The sequence below is a fragment of the Phalangium opilio genome, unplaced genomic scaffold (assembly GCF_054372755.1).
Source record: "Phalangium opilio isolate 3A_F unplaced genomic scaffold, DU_Popi_V2 ptg000063l_1, whole genome shotgun sequence".
In the NCBI taxonomy this organism is placed as follows: Eukaryota; Metazoa; Arthropoda; class Arachnida; order Opiliones; family Phalangiidae; genus Phalangium; species Phalangium opilio.
The window spans coordinates 7118111-7137396 of NW_028324180.1; the positions used below are offsets into that span (position 1 = coordinate 7118111).

Below are 19286 nucleotides of genomic sequence, written 5' to 3' on the forward strand. Positions count from 1 at the left end.
ATCTTATCTCACTTTTCATTTACTGCCTATTATTGTGTGTCTAGTATACTTTTCTATTATCGAAATACAAATACAAATAAATACCAGACATCAATTGTGAATTTGAAGTCGTGCTATTGGCAGATATGTCCATTTCTTTGAATTTTGTTTGCAATCCAACAGTGTTTTCAGTGTCAGGAACAACGCCCTCATGAATGTCAAAACACCTGGGTAGTAATTTATTGGCAGCTAATTAGATACATTATTAGTCAATTTTTGATCGAAATATTAATTGGATTAAAACATAAAAAATAATGCCTCATATGGTTTGGAAATATGCGTTTTAAAATTCGCGGTTTTAATATTTCAAATAATATTTCGCGACATCTTTAGGATAAATACGCCGTTATGACGTCACCTATTCGCGGTTCACGTAATAGAGCTATCTCAGAAGCTTTAGTGTGACGTCACCCATGCTATTTGTCCATAGAACCAAAGCGGTACCGAACATGGCGGCCCACTGCCAAAGCTAAGCCAGTGACGTTTTACCTGGGCGCTGACGTCGCAACTGAGATAGCGCCCAGGTAAAACGTCACTGGCTTAGCTTTGGCAGCCGTGTTTGGTACAGCTTTGGTTCTATGGGCAAATAGCATGGGCGACGTCACACCAAGGCCTCAGAGATAGGACCAAGGGGTGAGGCTGGCTTAAAATAGCCCCTCCTCTTTCCGTCGAAATGGCGACAAGTTTCACAAAGTGGAGGGCAAGTGGGGATTGCGCCTGATTGGCATATTTTTGAACATTTCGCTTAATTACTCGGCTCGTGTTTCACGCAACCCCAAACCTTTGGTATAATAGGATGGGGTACAAATTGGACTACAACATACTCAAAGGACATCCCCGTATGTCTAGTAGATCCAGAGTAACGAGCCTCTAGAGTTGTGAGTGACGCTTTTCCTATAGAGGGAGGTAAGCTTGTTTACGTTTTGCTTAATCACTCGGCCCCTGTTTGTCGTAGCCCTAAGTTTTTATTATTAAAAAATGTCTTCGTGGACAAAGACTAGAAAAAGTACATGATAAGAGAACAAAATGGAATGACCGAAGTAACAGATATTAAATTTTTTCAGTTTAAAGACATGATTATAAAGCATCAATTATTTGAAAAAAATACTTATCTTCGTTTTTTTCACCAAAATTACATTTGCATTGTTTTCGAAAGAACGATTCATTCGAAATATCCTTTTTGGTATTAACAGTTTTCGAATGAAAAGGATTAGAATAAATATCCGAGTATTGATATGGTTTATGTTTAAAGGTTCCTCTTTTCGAAATTAAAACGACTAAATGCAACCGAAGGAAGAAATTTTATCTTTCATCATGATTGACATTTTAAACGTCGCAGTAGGGTGCTTTGGCTTTGCGCCTGCATTTATACGACCACGATTCGATTGGGTCCCATTTTTGGGGTCGACAATTTAAAATGTTTTATAAATCAATCATCAAAATTTGGATAAAAGATATTATTAAAAAACTTTGGTATATTATTGAGTGCATGAGAACTGTTTTAAAAGTTGTGATTGAATTAGTTTGGTACGACTTCGACTTGCTATTTATGAGGAACACATTGTAGAGCAAACGTATAACACGAAACATGTAAATGTACACCGACAAATGGTGGGCTGTGTATTTATTTCACTATTGGGTTTAGTTTCCAGTATTAAAACGTATCGTAGTTCAAATTAAAAGCTGCAATCCTTTTAAAAATCCTTTTCTATCATGGTCTACACTGGAAATCTAGCTGTAAATATAAACGATGTCGCATGTATCTGTTATATAGTAAAGCTTTGACACGAACCATTTTGAAAAGAATGGAAAATTTCATGATACAAAATTTTTGAAGAAATGTAATTTTGGTGAAAAAAACGAAGACAAGTATTTTTTTTTTTAAATAATTGATGCTTTATAATCATGTCTTTAAAATGAAAAAATTTAATATCTGTTACTTCGGTCATTCCATTTTGTTCTCTTATCATGTACTTTTTCAAGTTTTTGTCCACGAAGACATTTTTTAATAATATCTGTTCCTTCAGTTTTCATTTTAATTAAGATTGTTAAGAAACTGTTGCATTCTCAAAATCTGCACTAGGCACAAACATAAATATAGGAGAGCGTAAGCATAAGGGACCTAATATTGCAAGTTAGTTACTAATGCTTTCAGGTACCAGTTAATCAGTTATCACCAAAAAATTCAAATTTCCATACTAAAATTATTTTGGCCTTTCTTTATCCCCTGACTTTGAGTATTAAAATATTTAAAATAACTCTGAGGATTATCTAGAATCATTTCTACTGATATTTCAAACTCAGAAGAATCAGAGTTATCGTTTTGAGTCTTTCAGATGACTGGCTTGGACTTATGTTACTGGTTTTCGGTTTTCGTTGTAGCAGTCTAACTGAGACAAAGTGTCTGCCTGCAAGCATAGCCCACTCGATCCGCGCTCATGGACGCAAGCTGCTCGAGCTATATAATAATAATTGACCTGGTCACGTCGTCTGCTAAACTTAGGAATTGGACAATTAAACTTTTTCAGTTAATGTCTCGACTCTGGTTACCCTTGAATTTTCTTAGTGGTCCCGTGGTTTAATTTTTAAACTGGTCATTTACCCTGTGCCACCGCCTTATTTCCCACACTGGACAAGGAAGCATTTCTCGTAAAGGATAATGACCATCATTGTGGTATAAGAGACAGCCTGGAAGCCCCGTATTTGTTTCCCCGTATATTTCACCTAAGTCAGCTGATTTGGCCAGGCCGGGCATAGCCCACTCGATCACGCGTAATACGACGCAAGATGCAGAGCAGCGTCCGTGAGCATGGATCGAGTGGGCTATGCCTTTTCTGGCCAAATCAGCTGACTTAGGTGAAATATTTATTACTTCTACTATTGCGACTTAATTCTAGACATTCTTGAACGAATCATCTTGTGAAAATTTTATAAGACAGGCTTCTGGTGCTGGGTTTTTTCTGCGCCAAATTTGCTTTTTAAATTTAAAAAAACTGAATTTCAACCTTTTTTCCCCTCTCTTCAGAAATGTAATAATGATAGCGTGTTACATATTTATCCAAAATTTATATTAATTAATTAACACACTGTACATCCCTTTAATGGAATTAGTGATTGGTGAAAGTGTGATTGAATCTATCATTTATTTTACCAGCAAAAAACGTATCTTCGTAGCGGTAACCGTTGGCTGCTGAAACTTGTCTAGAAACCAGGGAATGAACCCTTCTGCTTAGTTTGAATTAATCTACTTTAAACATCAAAAATGTATCAAATTTAAACAAAAAGGTTTATTCTAAATAGCGGTTATAAATAGTAATTAAAAACGTAACTGTTACCTAATAAAAATGATTGCAAGAGCCGGGATAAAAACATTGGTTGGTTTGTTCACAGGGTTTAGTGATCGTGTGATTTAATCTATCAATTATTTTACCACTAATTTAAACAAACAAAATGATCTACGCAGTGGTTACCGTTGGCCGGTTGCACCAGATATGTCTGTAGCGTTTATCGTTGGCAATCTGGCCATTGTTTATTGTTTTCTTAGGTAACGTTAGAATGAGCGCAAAATAATTAATAATTCAATTGTTACCTAGTACAAATGATTGGAAGGACCTGAATTAATTATATTGGTTGATTTGGTGACAGGGTTTAGTGATAGTGTGATTGAATCTATCATTTATATTACCAGTAAAAAATGTATCTTCAAAGCGTTAACCGTTGGCTGGTTGCACCAGTCGAGAAACCAGGGAACGAACCCTTGTGCGTAGTTTGCATTAATCTACTTTAAACAACGAAAATTGATTTAATTTAAACAAATTACCAAAATAGCCGCTATCGTAGGCCGATTACACCAGGTGAAACACCTTAAAACGAACGAAACGCGGCCAATTGGTCTCTAGTCTACAATCAGCCTGTCTTGAATTTTTGACCAAGGCTTACTAAAAACAGTGAATTTAAAAATTATCGGTTAAATCTTAACTTTAAATTCTATTGTATTAAATTATAATGAAGTTTAACTTACGAGAATAAAATAAAATTAGGACTAATTAACCCCTTCTTTCATATGAAAAGTGAAAAAGTTCGCCTTAAGCTCGACCATACTGCATAGGCAGAGCGGACGACAAAAAACTTCGCTCTATTAGCGGTAAAACAGCTTAAGTCCAACAGTACGCTTCTCTATGATTTTAGCTAGGATTAAACCACGTAAGTCCAACAGAATAAAAGGTCGTAAGTTTAGGTATGTGCTTAAAAGTACAAAAAGTAATACTTAATATTAATTGTTTTCAATAAAACTTCGAAAGGCACCAGCTTAATGTTCAACCTTTCATTTAAAACCATTTTCAGACCTCTCGAATAAATAGTCTTCAAAAAATGGTCGAGTAGCTTTGGCCATCACAGCAAACATGTCCAGTGTTATTCCTATGGGAAAATTTCCCTTTTTTTGCCAAAATGACTGAATTTTTTTATGGAAATGAAAACCACCCTTAGCAACTTTATTTTCTATAAAAAAAACTAATGGAGGGATCTCTTTGAAATTTTAACCACATATTAAGGGTCCGAATTTTAGTTCAGTGGAAATTTTTCAAAACAATTAATACAATACAAAAAAAACTACATCCAAACAAAAAACCCTCCTTATACATTAAGAGCAGTATGAAGTCTTATCTAAGAGAGCTACCGCTCTCCTAGAATTATAGTAAGATGGGGTACCAATTGGACCACAACTTAATAATTGCCTTTTTATAGGGTTGAATAAGCCTTTTTCCATGATAATTATTCGTTCTAAATCGATTGTTTTATTTAATTTGCTCGATTTTCGGAAATAAACTCGAAATTTCTCGACTGACTAAAGTACAGAATTTTTCGAATCACCCGCCAGAAATATCCGATTTCATTATTGGTTGACAAAATATATCCTACTCAGTGGGTGTCTAAGGGTAGTTTGGGATAGATTTAATTAGGATTACTTGAGAGAATAAAGTGGTAAAATACAGGGGGTGAAAGAAGGTGTTTTGTTTAATTATTACTACTTTATATTCAAATAATGAAACGAATTAGGCCGGGATAATTAAGAAACGTAAAGGGGCCTAAGCTGACTAAAGTACAGAATTGTGGGCGGAGTTAAGATGTAGAGATATTTCCAGCATACACTCCCGGCATCTGTCGAGCCTTTATCGTATCAATTAAAGATGAATATGTATCATATTTGGATTTCGTTGTTTCGATGTTTCCAAAGGGTAGAAATGAAGGTTTACCACATTAATTAGTTTAATTACAATTATATTAGTAAGTTATAATGTGTGAGAAGACCTTGATTATTAAAATTTAAGCATTTAAAGTGTAAAAATGGCCTTTTTTAGGGTTCCTAAGGGTGCGAAAATTTTAATTTGGCATGGAATAATTATAAAAGATGTTGAATAAGCCTTTTTCCGTGATAATTAGTCGTTCAAAATCGATTGTTTTATTTAATTTGCTCGATTTCTGGGAATAAACTCGAATTTTCTCGACTGACTAAAGTACAGAATTTTTCGAGTCACCCGCCAGAAATATCGGTTTCATTATTGGTTGACAAAATATAACCTATTCAGCGAGTGCCTAAGGGTGATTTGAGGTGGTTTTAATAAGGATTACTTAAGGAAATCAAGTGTAAAGTTACAGTGGGTGAAAGGGGGTGTTTTTTACTTCATAACATTTGATTTAATTGAAATATATAAATGAATTAGGCCGGGATAATTAAGAAACATAAAGGGGCCTCAGCTGACTAAAGTACAGAATTGTGGGCGGAGTTGAGTGGTCCTAACGCCGTCAAAGTAAATCGTTAATTTTTGAAGAATTAGATGATTTGAATGATAAAAAAGCTTAAATTCGTAAAATGTTAATCATTTTTAATTTTAATTAAATGTATTTTACTCCCCATTGGTCTCCTTTGTGAAAAATAACGTTTAGGAGGAAGTTTCCTCTACCGCCGTTTCACCCGACTGGGATTTTAGTGATTTCCGACCTTAGGCACATTCGCTTTTATCTGTACTTTAGTCTTAACCCTAAATTTAGAATTAAAACCATTGCAGCGGCCTCACCCCTGAAGCCGTTGCAGACGATGACGGAGGGTTGAGCACCCTTGTCCAACTTTGAGACTATGTTCAGCCCGCCGCCTTCTAAACTCCTCCTCTTTTCTTATCTATAACCCCCGTCCCAAAACAAACCGAGGCGATAATCAACGCCGATTGTTTCTCAAGATTCAGTTCGCACTTTTTGTTTCATTGACCAGGCACCGGTCTATTTTCGCGTAAAAACGATCACCGTGTATTCCGCGAACTGTTGCGTTCTCCAAACGTTGGATCTTTTGATAAATTATTTCGTATTATAAAAGCAATTATTTCGTATTATAAAAGCAATTATTTCGTATTATAAAAGCAATTATTTCGTATTAATAAAAGAAAAATATATTCTGTAGTCCAGACATGGTATGTTTATTTTTCTTTCAATTGAATTCCCTTACGGGACGATAGTGACGGCTTTATGTTAGGCCTACAACACCTCCCCTCACTATTGAACCTAAGGGACTTGTAACAACCCTTCAACGATCGGCCCGATAGTACTTTCCGAGGGGGAACTGTTACAAATGGTGCCGTGCCCGTTTTTCAGCGCCTCGGTCTCTTTTTCCGTCGGGGTGCTCGGGCCCGATTCGCGAGCTTAGCTACAGATTGATACAAGTTTAGACAGAACGCCGCCATATTGGGTCCCTACATTCTCGAACATACGAGGCGGATTTCCCGATTTTTATTTTAATCGGATAGAGTTTTAAAATTATTTTCTCTATCATTGATTTAAGTTGAACTTAATTATTTTTGAGTTATCTTGCGATAAATACTTTGAATTGAATTATTTTATAAATTAAATGAACACTCCCGAATCGTTTCCAAATTCAAATTTATACCGACAAAGACACGATACAGTCTTCTTCGGCTCTAGACAATAATTATATAAAAAAGGACTTGGTTTGCCCAAGCCTAAAAAACCAAACGATAAGAGTTTTTTCCAGTTGACTGAAGCGCGGATATTTTATTTTTCTATATAATTTTAAAGACAATCTGTATTTTACTACTCTTTAATTCAATCTCCTGATTTTACTGGTAATGGATTTATTTCCTATAAATTAATTGAAATAAAATATCTTATCTCAGATTTTTCAACAACAATTCCATTTTCGTAAAAATTTTATCATGAAAAATCTGAGATAAGATATTTTATTTCAATTAATTTATAGGAAATAAATCCATTACCAGTAAAATCAGGAGATTGAATTAAAGAGTAGTAAAATACAGATTGTCTTTAAAATTATATAGAAAAATAAAATATCCGCGCTTCAGTCAACTGGAAAAAACTCTTATCGTTTGGTTTTTTAGGCTTGGGCAAACCAAGTCCTTTTTTATATAATATCTGTTCCTTCAGTCTTTATTTGTATTAATCTATTATAAAATAATATTTGCCTGAAATGCGAAATTTTTCACTTCTAGGACGAGGTTAAAAATGGTTCTACACTTCTACTAATTCTTATATGATACGGCTCACAATTCGTTTTAGAACCCGAGCTTTATAGTCAACTTCAAAACAAACCTGCCACTATTTTAAACTATCAAAGCCGTATCTTTTACAGTCCACTTTACGATTGCAATTATCCATGACATTGCGTGCACTGCCCTTGTACGTTTACAGTGATTGGCACCGTGGACAGTTATTTTAATTAAAATACCTAGGTCACAGGTCCAGTTTTAAAAATATCCTTATTTCCAACACTGATCCATCTATCCTTCCAGCTTTTACAATCACCCATTGCATAGACTCACTCAATAGTCTGCCTAAGCATGGATTTATAATAGAAGCTTACGCTTCCTGGATATTTCACTCACCTTAAAACGCGCACAACATTTATTCCTCGTCTGAAATAGTACCAGCCTGGCACGCGCGTTTGTGACGTACAATTTGAGGCAAATTCAGAGGGGGGTTGAAGTTTTTCACGTGATCGAGTTCTAATTATGAATAGCGCGCGTGCACGCGCGCCAAAAGAAAAAAGTTTGCCTCCATTTCTACGTCATCAGCCCTCCAGTCCCCACCCGCGCGAATTTTTGTGACATAAATGTGTTTAAAATCAAAACGCCTTACTGAAGGCTACAGGGAAATATCCATGAAGCGTAAGCTTCTATTATAAATCCATGGCCTAAGTAAGGCAACTTAAGCCTTGGTCGAAACTAACATCTAAAATATAAATTAAAAAAGGTATCTTAAGTATAGAATTTCAACCGAGACACATAATTAAACGAAAATTAGACCCGCCAGAGAAGTTTTTAATAAATATAGTGTTATATTTATTGAAAAATATCAAGTTAAAGTTTCAAGGCGGTGAAATGGCAAATTAGCGTCGTCTACTGTAGAGTAACGAACAATTAGCGTCGTCTGCTGTAGAATAATCTTTTGAGGTACTTACATTTTTAATTAAATTAACATACTTAGACTTAATTAAATTTGATGAAACTTGAAAAAGGCACACCTTGAATAGTTACTTGTTAATTTAAAAGTATTCCGAAAGCTAACTTCCATGTAGTTTTTAAATGATTCGATGTACAGGAGCACCAAAAACCCCATGTTATTCCTATGGGAAAATCGGCGAAAATCTGTGAATTTTCATTTAACATTACGGGAGGGTGTGGGATCTTATCTAGAAGGGCCTACCGGCCCTCTAGAATTCGGAATCCTCAGGGTCCACGTTACCTTTAGCTAAGCCTAACCTCGTGGCCGCGGATATTATACGCCCCCTCGATGGAGTGATTTAAATATGGCATATGACCAAAATCCAAATGAAGAATCCCCGTGGGATGATAACCTAGATTTAACCCCGTATTTACATAAAAAGGACGAAAGGTTAGAACAGGCCTCCCCCAATTATAGGTTTAATAATTCAAGAGAGGAAGAAAGAATTAGACTTGAGAATAATTTAGCCCTATTTAATAGCATAAGCCAAAGTTTAGACCCCCAGGGGAGTAGCCTCGTTAGAAACAGACACAAAGAGAGTACCCCCGATTTAGTCGAGTTAAGCGGGACGTCTAGACCCAGTCCTCCCAAACAAAAGGCAGAGGCTGAAGTAAACTCATATGCAAGGGCCAAGCAATTTATGACTAGCTGGGGTCCCACAAAGCAAGTTGTACCTAAGACCACTACAACAGCGAACTTTCCGACAATGTCATTACCAATTTGTAAGGGAATTTTTATATATATAAGATGTGAGAGTGTGAGTATGAGTTCCCTACAAAGGTTGTTTAGTATGGTCCGGGTAACCGCCAAGCCTTCGCTATTGGGACTTGCGTGAGAAATAAAGAAATAGGTACGTTGTCTAGGGGAATTGTTTTAAATTTAGATATAAGAATAAGAGAAATAACTAGATAGGTTAGGTTGCCAAATTTAACAAAGATTTAATTAACACTTAACACTAGAAATGATTTTGATAAATATATGTATAAACACCTTAAGGGTGTGGACCATGGTCATGGCTAAATAACTTAAAACTAACAAGGGTGTGGACCATGGTCATGGCTAAATAACTTAAAACTAACAAGAGTTTAGGTTCAATCGAACCGACATTAACAAAAATTACGAAATATACCATAAAACTTAATTGATAAATAAAACCCTACTAGCGGGCAAATACTCAAGTTCGAGGACGAGGACGAGGAGATCCATTGAACTTCTTGAAGGTACTTGAGGGCCGCCGATTATCCTATTCTGGATTCATTGGTCGCGATTTATTCCGCGCACAGGTTTTTAATATTTGGTATCGCGCACGGGTTTTTAATATTTTTCGTCGCGCACTTATCGGACTGATCCCTTAGCCGGTTTTTTGAGATCGGCTCGAAACTTCTATCTTTTTACGCGAAGTTTATTAGCGCGCATAAATAATAGAGCGGGACTTTTCGTATCCCGGGCCGTCAGCGTCCGAGCCCCAAACTCATGATGGCCAAGGTTATGGCGCGCGAAGGGGTCGAGGACCAAAAACGTTCGTCCTAACTGCTCTCTTCCAAGTATCCGATCGGACTCGTTCCTTTCTCAAAATCTTCGGACCTTGCGTCCTCGCGAACACGTTGGTCTTTTTCATGGAAAAACCATATACGTATTTCCTACGTCATACTCTTTTTAGTTCGATAATATCTTGCAGGTGTCCTTATACTTAAAACAACTTAACAATCACTATACAAAAATATTTGGTTTGGCAACCTTGTTTTTCTAGTTATTTTTGTAAGGGGAAATCTATTTACATGTGGGGAGAGTTTAAATGAATAGGATTAAGGGGTAACTCTTGCAAGTTTCAAAAGCTGACCTTAGCGGAACGAATGGACGGGATGGTGCAAACAACCTCTGCAGCACTTGGAACGCTCCCATCTTGGCTAAATACAAAAGGGCTGATTGGTCAAGGTATCTTGAATGCCCGCATTCAAGAGTCCCAAGACCGGACAATACCCTCAGTTTGTTTGAATAGGTATTTGTGTATTTGGGTTACTTTTTAAAATTTGAAAATTAGAATTGGAAAGATAAATTCGTTTTATAAATTTTGAGAAAATTTTGACAATAAGAATTTCCACCGTTACAAATTTCCTCCCCCAGTGGGGCTAATCCACGTAGAAGCTCGGTCGCATATGCAAGTGCCCCTAGTAGGCCAAATAGACCGAGTTCAGTAAACCCAGGACAAACCCAGAACCCTATAGGACAGACTCCACAGGGAATTTCTCAGTCCCCACCTAGTTTTCGACCTCAAAGTACACAAGGTGCTAGTCAACCCCACGGGACATCAAACCCTCAACCACAGAGTAGTCCAAATACTGGAGGTGCCCAGCAGGCAGCCTTCTAGCTAGCGTCAGTCTTGCAATCCTTTTCGAACCTGGCGGTGTCTAACCAGGGCAATGTGAAAGGTTTAGAACCCCCTGAGAGGTTAGCATTTTATGGTAGAAAAAACGAAAGCGTCCCCGAATTCATTAGAAAATTCGAGGAATACGTAAGCTTCCATAAAATCAGTGAGGATGATGAAATGCTTTTCATGCCCCTCCTGTTAAGAGACAATGCTCTATACTGGTATCGTTCCCTCCCCCAAGGAGTAGATTGGGCAGAATTTAAGGGACGACTAAAACGTCATTATAGGATTAAGGATGAGGGAGCCAAGGTCCGAATAGCTTTACTTAATAGAAGACAAAAACAAAATGAATCCATCGACGAGTTTTTTGGCTATTTCGTGAGGGTAAATCAGAATTTAACCCCCCAATACCGGAAGATGAACTATTCCTCATAATTAAACAAAATTTAAGGATGGAATATAAGGGGTTACTTATGGTTCTCCCAGCGCAAACGCTTTCAGACTTGCACGATAACAAAATTTTGAGCTAGACCAACCTCTCTCATCCCAAGAAACCAAAGTACTATCGAGCAACAACATATGGATGTGAGAGAGCCACCTATACAACAGGCCTTGCAGTATATAGCATCCAAACCTAAAGTAAATTCTCAACAAATAGTTCCTCAGTCTTCGGGTGTACAACCAATAGCTTCCCCTACAACTGGTTATTTCCAGACGGGAACGAATCAAGGGTACATCCCGAACATGGGAACTCATTCTAACATGGACATCCCGCATGGGAACAATAACAACCCCCATCAGGAAGGACATTACAATCCTACCCCCGTCCAAAATGATCCTCAAAATTATCCGACTCAAAATTATCGAGCTCCATTCCCGAGGCCCAGTCCCCAACCAAGGCAACCCCACCTTGCGACAAGACCTCCACAAAGAAGACGGAGCCTACCCAGAGACGATTATCCTCGTCAAACTAGAGTCTTCGAGAGAAGAAATCCCGACTTTGAGCCTAGAGAGAACCAGCCTAAACAAAACGAAATGCAACTCGTCCCAAGACGTCCACAGAATCAAGTCCAGGAGAGCCAAGTTCCTGCGAGAGACACTCAGGAAGACCGACCAGTCACTTGTTTCAACTGCGTGGCTTACGTCACTATGCCAGTGAATGTCCATCACCGAGGGTGGAGAGACAAAGAAGTCCGTTTCCGGGAAACGCCAAATGGAACCCAAACGTTTACACAATCAAGACCAAAATAGAGGCTTACTTAAGAGAGAATGCCAATTGAAACTCGGAAATCGAAGAAGCTAGTTTCAACTCCGTATTGTTGAACTTCTACCGAGATTGCAACGATGGAGTTGCCTGGCATAGTAATGATGAGAAAATCATGGGTGTTTGCCAACAATATCATCGATATCATTGGGGGAAACAAGGAAGTTTGAATTAAAAAAATACTCGGTAAGATAAATTTGGGAAATTTTAGCAAACATAACTAACCACTCTCCATAATGGCTTATAGGACTCTAATACTGAATGGCGTGTCCATGTTTGTCATGGTAGCCTATTAATTATGGCTGGCAATACCCAACTTGAATGGAAAGTAAGAATAACTTAAAATTAAATTAAATTAAATTAACTAATTTGCAATGCAATTGACAAATAATTATTTACAGCACCGCATTCCTGCGGAATATTACAGCAAACGCCCCAGAATTAACCTCACATATAGCAAAGTTCAAAATCTTTAAAAAGAAATGAAAAACAAATAAAGAAATTTGTGAATTAAAGAGCAAGTATTGGTGAATAAAAATAAGTAAAGGAATTTATTTTTATAACATGTAAAAAACCAATTAATCTCGAAAACAAGTTTTTATTGTAATATTTTGACAAATCCATTTAATATATAATCAGATATATTTTCCTAAATTTTTTAATCTTTTTTCATTTCTCTGTCAAGACCTCTGAACTATTTGACTCGTAACCTATGGCATTCGCTGACTTTTCCTGGCTTTCCTCCAACAACGGGGAGTTTTATTTTTTTTGGCAGATGACCTCGCCTACTGCCAATTAACTAAATCGTTTCTGTTGATTAATTTGTTAAATTCTCTTAATCAAATTTGTTATGTCCATTTCTTTCTTCTTACTAATGACTTTTTACCTCATTTCCCTTGACCTCTGAACTGTTTGACTCGTAACCTATGGCCAGGGCCGGCCTTAAAGATTTGGAGGCCCTGAACCAAAAGCCAGAATGGTGGCCTGCCAACCGCGAGAAATTTTTTTAGATCACTTTTATATTTTTTTAATATGAGCAGTGAAAGGACGTTAGTAGTGAGAAAAGGGGGGTTCTAACTCAAGAACAACCATGTTAAACCTATGGAGTTTTCCGGAGTACCACCATGTTATTTCCCATAGGGAACCCGTACTATGTATTTTCTATGGTGTTCCCGTTTTTTATGACGTAGAGATCGGGGGGGGGGGGTGTTAAAATGGACACGTTTGATTTCCTGACCTATAAAAACTAAAATGTAGGTTATAAGTATTAGAGGAGGGGATGTGATTTAAAAAGATTTTTTTTACGACGTAAAGATCAGGGGGTGGTGTTAGTGGTAAAAAAATTAGTCGAATATGTCGTGTCTGGACATTTCGATTTCCTGACCTATAAAAACTAAAATGTAGATTATTTTTTAAAGTATTAGAGGAAGAGGGGATGTGATTTAAAAAGAAAAAAACCCTTCTGGGAATACAAGACATAAGAAAATTTATCTCATGATTATGTATAAATGCCATCCTACTCGAGAAAAGACCCGCATCATGAATTTCATCTGTCCGGGTTGTAATCGGGAGTTTAGTTATAAGAAAACGTTAAATAGACATATACGCGAAGTTCATCAAAGAAACAAATTAACTTGTAAAGTTTGCGGCGCAACATTTTCCCGCTGTTACAGATTAGAAAAACATTTAACCATTCATAAACGATTAAAACAACTGAGAAAGAATTACCCCGATCGAGGGAAGGATGATGCGGACCCATCTAACTAAACTAATCAACCGAGTACTTCACGTGGTAATTTGAATCAACCTAGTACTTCACGTACTAACACATCGAGTGAAAGGAATTTAAATCAATCAGGAGTTAATGACTTAGAGTCGAATGAAGTTCCGATTTTACGTAACGCTCTAGTAACGACACGGATAGAGGCGAATGAAAATGAAGTTGATATTTTAACGTTTACTACTAGACATAGAGAAGCGATATATGCATATTTGAAGAAACATTTGACTGAAAGACGAGGTATTAAATGGTACCTTGTGGTTAATGTCCAGTTTAGTCGACAATTAGTTAATTCAACGCAGGAAGTCTTAGAGTTTCCCTTCTTTCGTGGTTATACAAATACAACTTTAAGCGAGGATGAGATTTATGAACAAATAGAGAGAAGTGTTCAGAAAATTATGAACTCTTTGGAACAATTCCAGAAAGGTGGTAGCAACTGGGTTTTGAACAAAATTCTGTTTTTACAAGTAAATATCGTATCATATCATCCGCTAAGACCAGCGTCATATTTCAAGCTACCGCCGTTTTTGAAATCAAAAAAAGCGTTGATAAATATTCGAAATAAGGATGAGAGATGTTTCGAATACTCTATTCTAGCTAAATTACATCCTGCTAAACTCAACAGTGAAAGAGTTAGTAACTACGTGAGATATTTGGATGAAATAGACATGGGAAATATTAAAAGTCCATTCAAAGTGTCACCGAGTGAGCTAATTTCCTTCGAAAAGCGTAACAATTTAAGTATCAGTATTTTCGGATTCGAAAAGTTTGTCTACCCTTTGTTCATCAGTGAATACGAATGTGAAGAACGGCGTCAAATAGACCTGTTGCTAATTTCTAAAGGAAGAAAGAAACACTTCTTTATCGGGACTTCTTTCTAATTTAACTAAAAAGAAAGCCGCGACATTTTATTGTCGGAGATGTCTACACAGATTTTCCAAACAATATTAAGGGATAAACACATTGACGACTGTAAAAAACACAAGCCGGCATTAATATAAATGCCTGAAGAACAAGAATTTACTTTTAAGAATTATGAAATGAGGGAAAAAATACCAAGATACGTTGTTGCCGATTTCGAATCTATTCTATCTCCGATTGCAGGCCCCGAACAAGATAACAAAATTTCGCACACGCATAAAATTAATCAACATATCACTTGTGGTTTTGCATACATCGTTATGAATAGCGATGGTACAACATCAAAACCGTTTGTTTACAGGTACATTTTTTATTTTCCAATTACTTTTAACCGGTTCTAATTGAAGTCCCCTTTAAACAGAGGATTGGACGCTGTTAGTGTTTTTCTCAAACGAATGGTAATAGAGGCTGACATTAATAGTTACATGCTCTCTATAAATATTCCACTAATTATGACGGATAAACAGGAGAAAGAGTTTCAATTTTCAAGTCACTGTAGGGTTTGTAAGAAGAATTTCGCCGATGATGATGACGATGATGATGACCGACCAGTACGTGATCATTGTCATTTAACTGGTCAGTTTCGTGGAGCGGCGCATTCATCATGTAATTTGAAAATCAAACCCCCAAAATATCTACCATGTATTTTTCATAATCTCTCCAAGTAATAGTTTGAATATGAAATTCTAAAATAGGATTAAAAACATAACTCTATTTTTTCAGCTATGATTTACATTTAATTCTACAAAAGGCCGGATCTTTCAAAAATGAAAAACTGTCCTGCATCCCCTCAAACACGGAACGTTACATTTCGTTTACGTTTAGTAATATCCGATTTATTGACTCATTTAGGTAAGATATTTCATTATTTTACTCCGGTAAAAGTGATTATAGTAATTGTTTTTAGATTTTTAAACACTTCATTATCCAATCTCGTGATGAATTTGGTTACAAATACGTAACTTCCTCGAAGGTTTTCGATGAGACAGCGCTTCCGGATAAAGAAGTGTTTTTCAGTACTCTATCAGATAAAAGTATCGATGAAGAGGATTATGAACACGTGAAATTAATTTGGAATACATTCCAATTGAAAAATATGGGTAATAGCTTTTTATTTCTAACAAGAAAATCTAAAGGCAGAAGTTTTTAAAGGATTTATTTAAATATCTAGGTGACCTCCATGATCTATACGTGCTGTGTTCAATTATGTGATGTTTTTAACGAATTTAGAGACAAATGTTTTCAATTTTACAACCTCGATGTTCTACATTCGTTCACACGTAAGGTGTTGGTAATGTAGTTCTTAAATACTTGAAAGTAATATTTTCAACAGTACCAGGTTACGCCTGGCAAGCGATGCTTTTCAAAACTGGGGTGAAACTAGAGTTATTATTAGACATCGACCAGTATCTCTTCCTAGAATCGGAAATCCGTGGAGGAGTTTCTATGATAACGCACCGATACGCCGCTGCCAATAACCCGCTTATTCCTCAAACATATGTTAATGATAAACCAACGAGTTATATTCTCTATCTGGATTGTAATAAACTGTGAGTTACTTGTCGATTTTTAAAAATAATTACAAGGGGTTAATGTTAGTCTATCATTTCAGATATGGAACAAGTTTAAGCGATTATTTACCAATTGACGGTTTTAAGTGGGTCCCCGAATCGGAATTAAATAGTTTAATGACAAAAATCCCCAAAATACCTGGTGATAATAATCTAGGATACATCATCAAATGCGACCTTCTTTACCCCCCTGAAATTCATGCTTTTACATCCGATTTCCCTTTGGCTCCTGAAAGGTTGAGCGTTCAGGTTTCCCAACTTTCACCAAATTGTCAAGATGTGTTAGCAGAATTTAACATACCTCCTAAAGAATCAAACCCAAAATTAATTCCCAACCAAATGTCTAAAACGAAGTATGTTCTCCTTTATAGAAATCTAAAACTTTACTTACAACAAGGTATGGTCTTAACAAAAATACATAGAGCGTTAGAATTCAGGCAAGAGCGTTGGCTTAGACCGTTTATTGAATTCAATACCGAACAGCGGAAACTCGCACCCGATGAATTTACACAATCATTGTTCAAGCTAATTGTCAATTCGTTATTTGGTAAATCAATGGAAAATTTAAGGAAAAGAATAGTATTTCATTTAGCTCACACGAAAAAAACATTGTTAAAGAAAGTTAGTCAACCCTCGTTTAAAAGTGTGGCGGTATTTAACAAAGATTTAGTGGGTGTTTCCATGCGCCCCAAAAAATTACTTTAAATAGACCAATTTACATAGGCTTTTCTGTTCTTGAATTATCAAAACATCTCATGTTCGATTTTTACTTCAATTTCTTAAAGCAAGTATATAATGATCGTGTGAAATTGTTATTCACCGACACGGATTCATTCTGTATTGAAGTTCAAACAGAAAACGTGTATAAAGATTTAGAAAGACACGGTAATAAATTCGACTTTAGCAATTATCCTAAGAACCATTTTCTCTACAATGAGGTCAATAAAAAGGCGTTGGGGAAGTTCAAAGATGAAACTTCAGGGAAGCGCATTCACGAATACGTAGGGCTCCGTAGTAAAATTTATAGTCTTTTGTTGGGTGAAACGGAAGAAAAAAAACGTTGAAAGGGATTTGTAAAACTGTTGTGAAAAACAAAATAAGACACGAGGACTATAAAAATTGTTTTTTAAAAGGAAACGTACGTCGGAGACCATGTATCGATTCCAGTCTGAGAATCATGAACTTTATACCTTGAAAGTTCAGAAAGCCGTGTTATCGTGTTATGATGATAAACGGAAGATGGTGTTACTTCATTACCTTACGGGAATAAGGATATAGCGGAAAAATAACCCTATTTTGTAATGTGTGATAATAAAAAAAAATATTACTAAGATGTCTATTATTCCTAGTTGCGTTATTTTCCTATAAATAACAAGTGTACGAATAAACCATACTCATTCAGAATTTGGATCCATGATGTTACGTAGGAGAATTATAATAGTCCCGTCTAAGGTTTCGCGGAAACTTCTATCAGGTAGGAGGGTAGTTAGACGGGGGAAAAGGTTTTGGAATGTGAATAAACATTTGAGAAAGACAGTAAATAGCGTGAATAGACAAAGAAAGGTGAAAGTTTAGGCAGCGATTTTTTAGGTTGTGAAAAGGATACGAAATGAAAAAGCGTAGAGCAGAGGAGACACGAAACAAGGTGAAAGATTGGGGGAAAATTCGAAGCATTTATTATAATAGTAAAAGCCCAGGGTCCTACGCCAGTGTCGCTGCTCTCTTTAGGGAAGCGAGGAAGTATGGTTATCGGGTACGAGATGTTAAAGAATTTCTCAAACAACAAAATGTTTATACTCTACACAGACCAGCTAGAATTAATTATTTGAGACCGCGAGTTATTCTACAGGGCCGGTAGGCCCTTGTAGATATGACTTGATACCGTTTTGTAACGTTAAAGTAATATTCACCCGCTTTTGCTAATTTCCTATGGAGATTAACAGGGGTTTTTCGTGATTTTTCCCCACCGATAACTTAAAAATTACAGCGAAGATACTTTTCGGAATTATCTTAAATTAACAATTAAGTATTCAGGGTGTGCTATCAGCCAGTTTGATCAAAACAATTAAGTCTAAGTATGTTAATTTTAGTTAATTACAGAAGTACGGCTTTGACCATCGTGATTGGACATAATAATTAGCTAGATCTCTTGGAAAACTCAGCGTTATTACGTATCTGTAGTGTGGTGGTTATCACGTCCGCTTCACACACGGAAGGTCCCAGGTTCGAGCCCTGGTAGATACATGTATTGACCATCGTGATTGGACATATGAATTAGCTAGATCTCTTGGAAAACTCAGTATTACCACGTATCTTTGGTGTAGTGGTTATCACGTCCGCTTCACACATGGAAAGTCCCAGGTTCGAGCCCAGGTAGATACATGTTTTAACCAACGTGATTGGACATAATAATTAGTTAGATCTCTTGGAAAACTTAGACTTACCACGTGTCTGTGGTGTAGTGGTTATAATAAATATTTAACATTTATTTCACTTCACTTGGTTTAATAATGTGACATAGGTAGCATACTTTTTCCCTACTTTTAAAACCATTAAACTAAGTAATATTAGAAGTTCAACAGATTGTCAAAAAAAAAGATGTTAAAAGCCACTGTAAATGGTGCTTAAATGCCTAATATTTCCTTAATACTTGCAATAATACTAGTAAATGACGTGAATTGATCATAGAAATGGGGTTAAAGTACACCCTTAATGATATCTTTTTTTGGCACTGGAAAAAACAGCATATATTGTGTTTGAATGTACCATTATATTTTAGAGTGCAAATGTATGACGGTAAAGCAAACATAATTA

The 19286-nt window shown here is 36.4% G+C and overlaps 1 protein-coding gene and 1 non-coding gene across 2 annotated transcripts; both read left to right on the forward strand.

Moving 5' to 3' along the window:
* Positions 1-14908: 14908 nt before the first annotated feature.
* On the forward strand, positions 14909-15641 carry LOC149663378 (uncharacterized). The gene is made up of 3 exons (XM_089842346.1): positions 14909-15202; positions 15263-15507; positions 15625-15641. Exons 1-3 carry the CDS (start codon positions 14982-14984, stop codon positions 15639-15641), a joined length of 483 nt encoding a protein of 160 aa, XP_089698472.1. The 5' UTR covers positions 14909-14981.
* A 3002-nt stretch (positions 15642-18643) lies between these two features.
* TRNAV-CAC (transfer RNA valine (anticodon CAC)) lies at positions 18644-18716 on the forward strand. The gene has a single exon. It is a non-coding gene; the product is annotated as a tRNA-Val (tRNA).
* Positions 18717-19286: the final 570 nt, after the last annotated feature.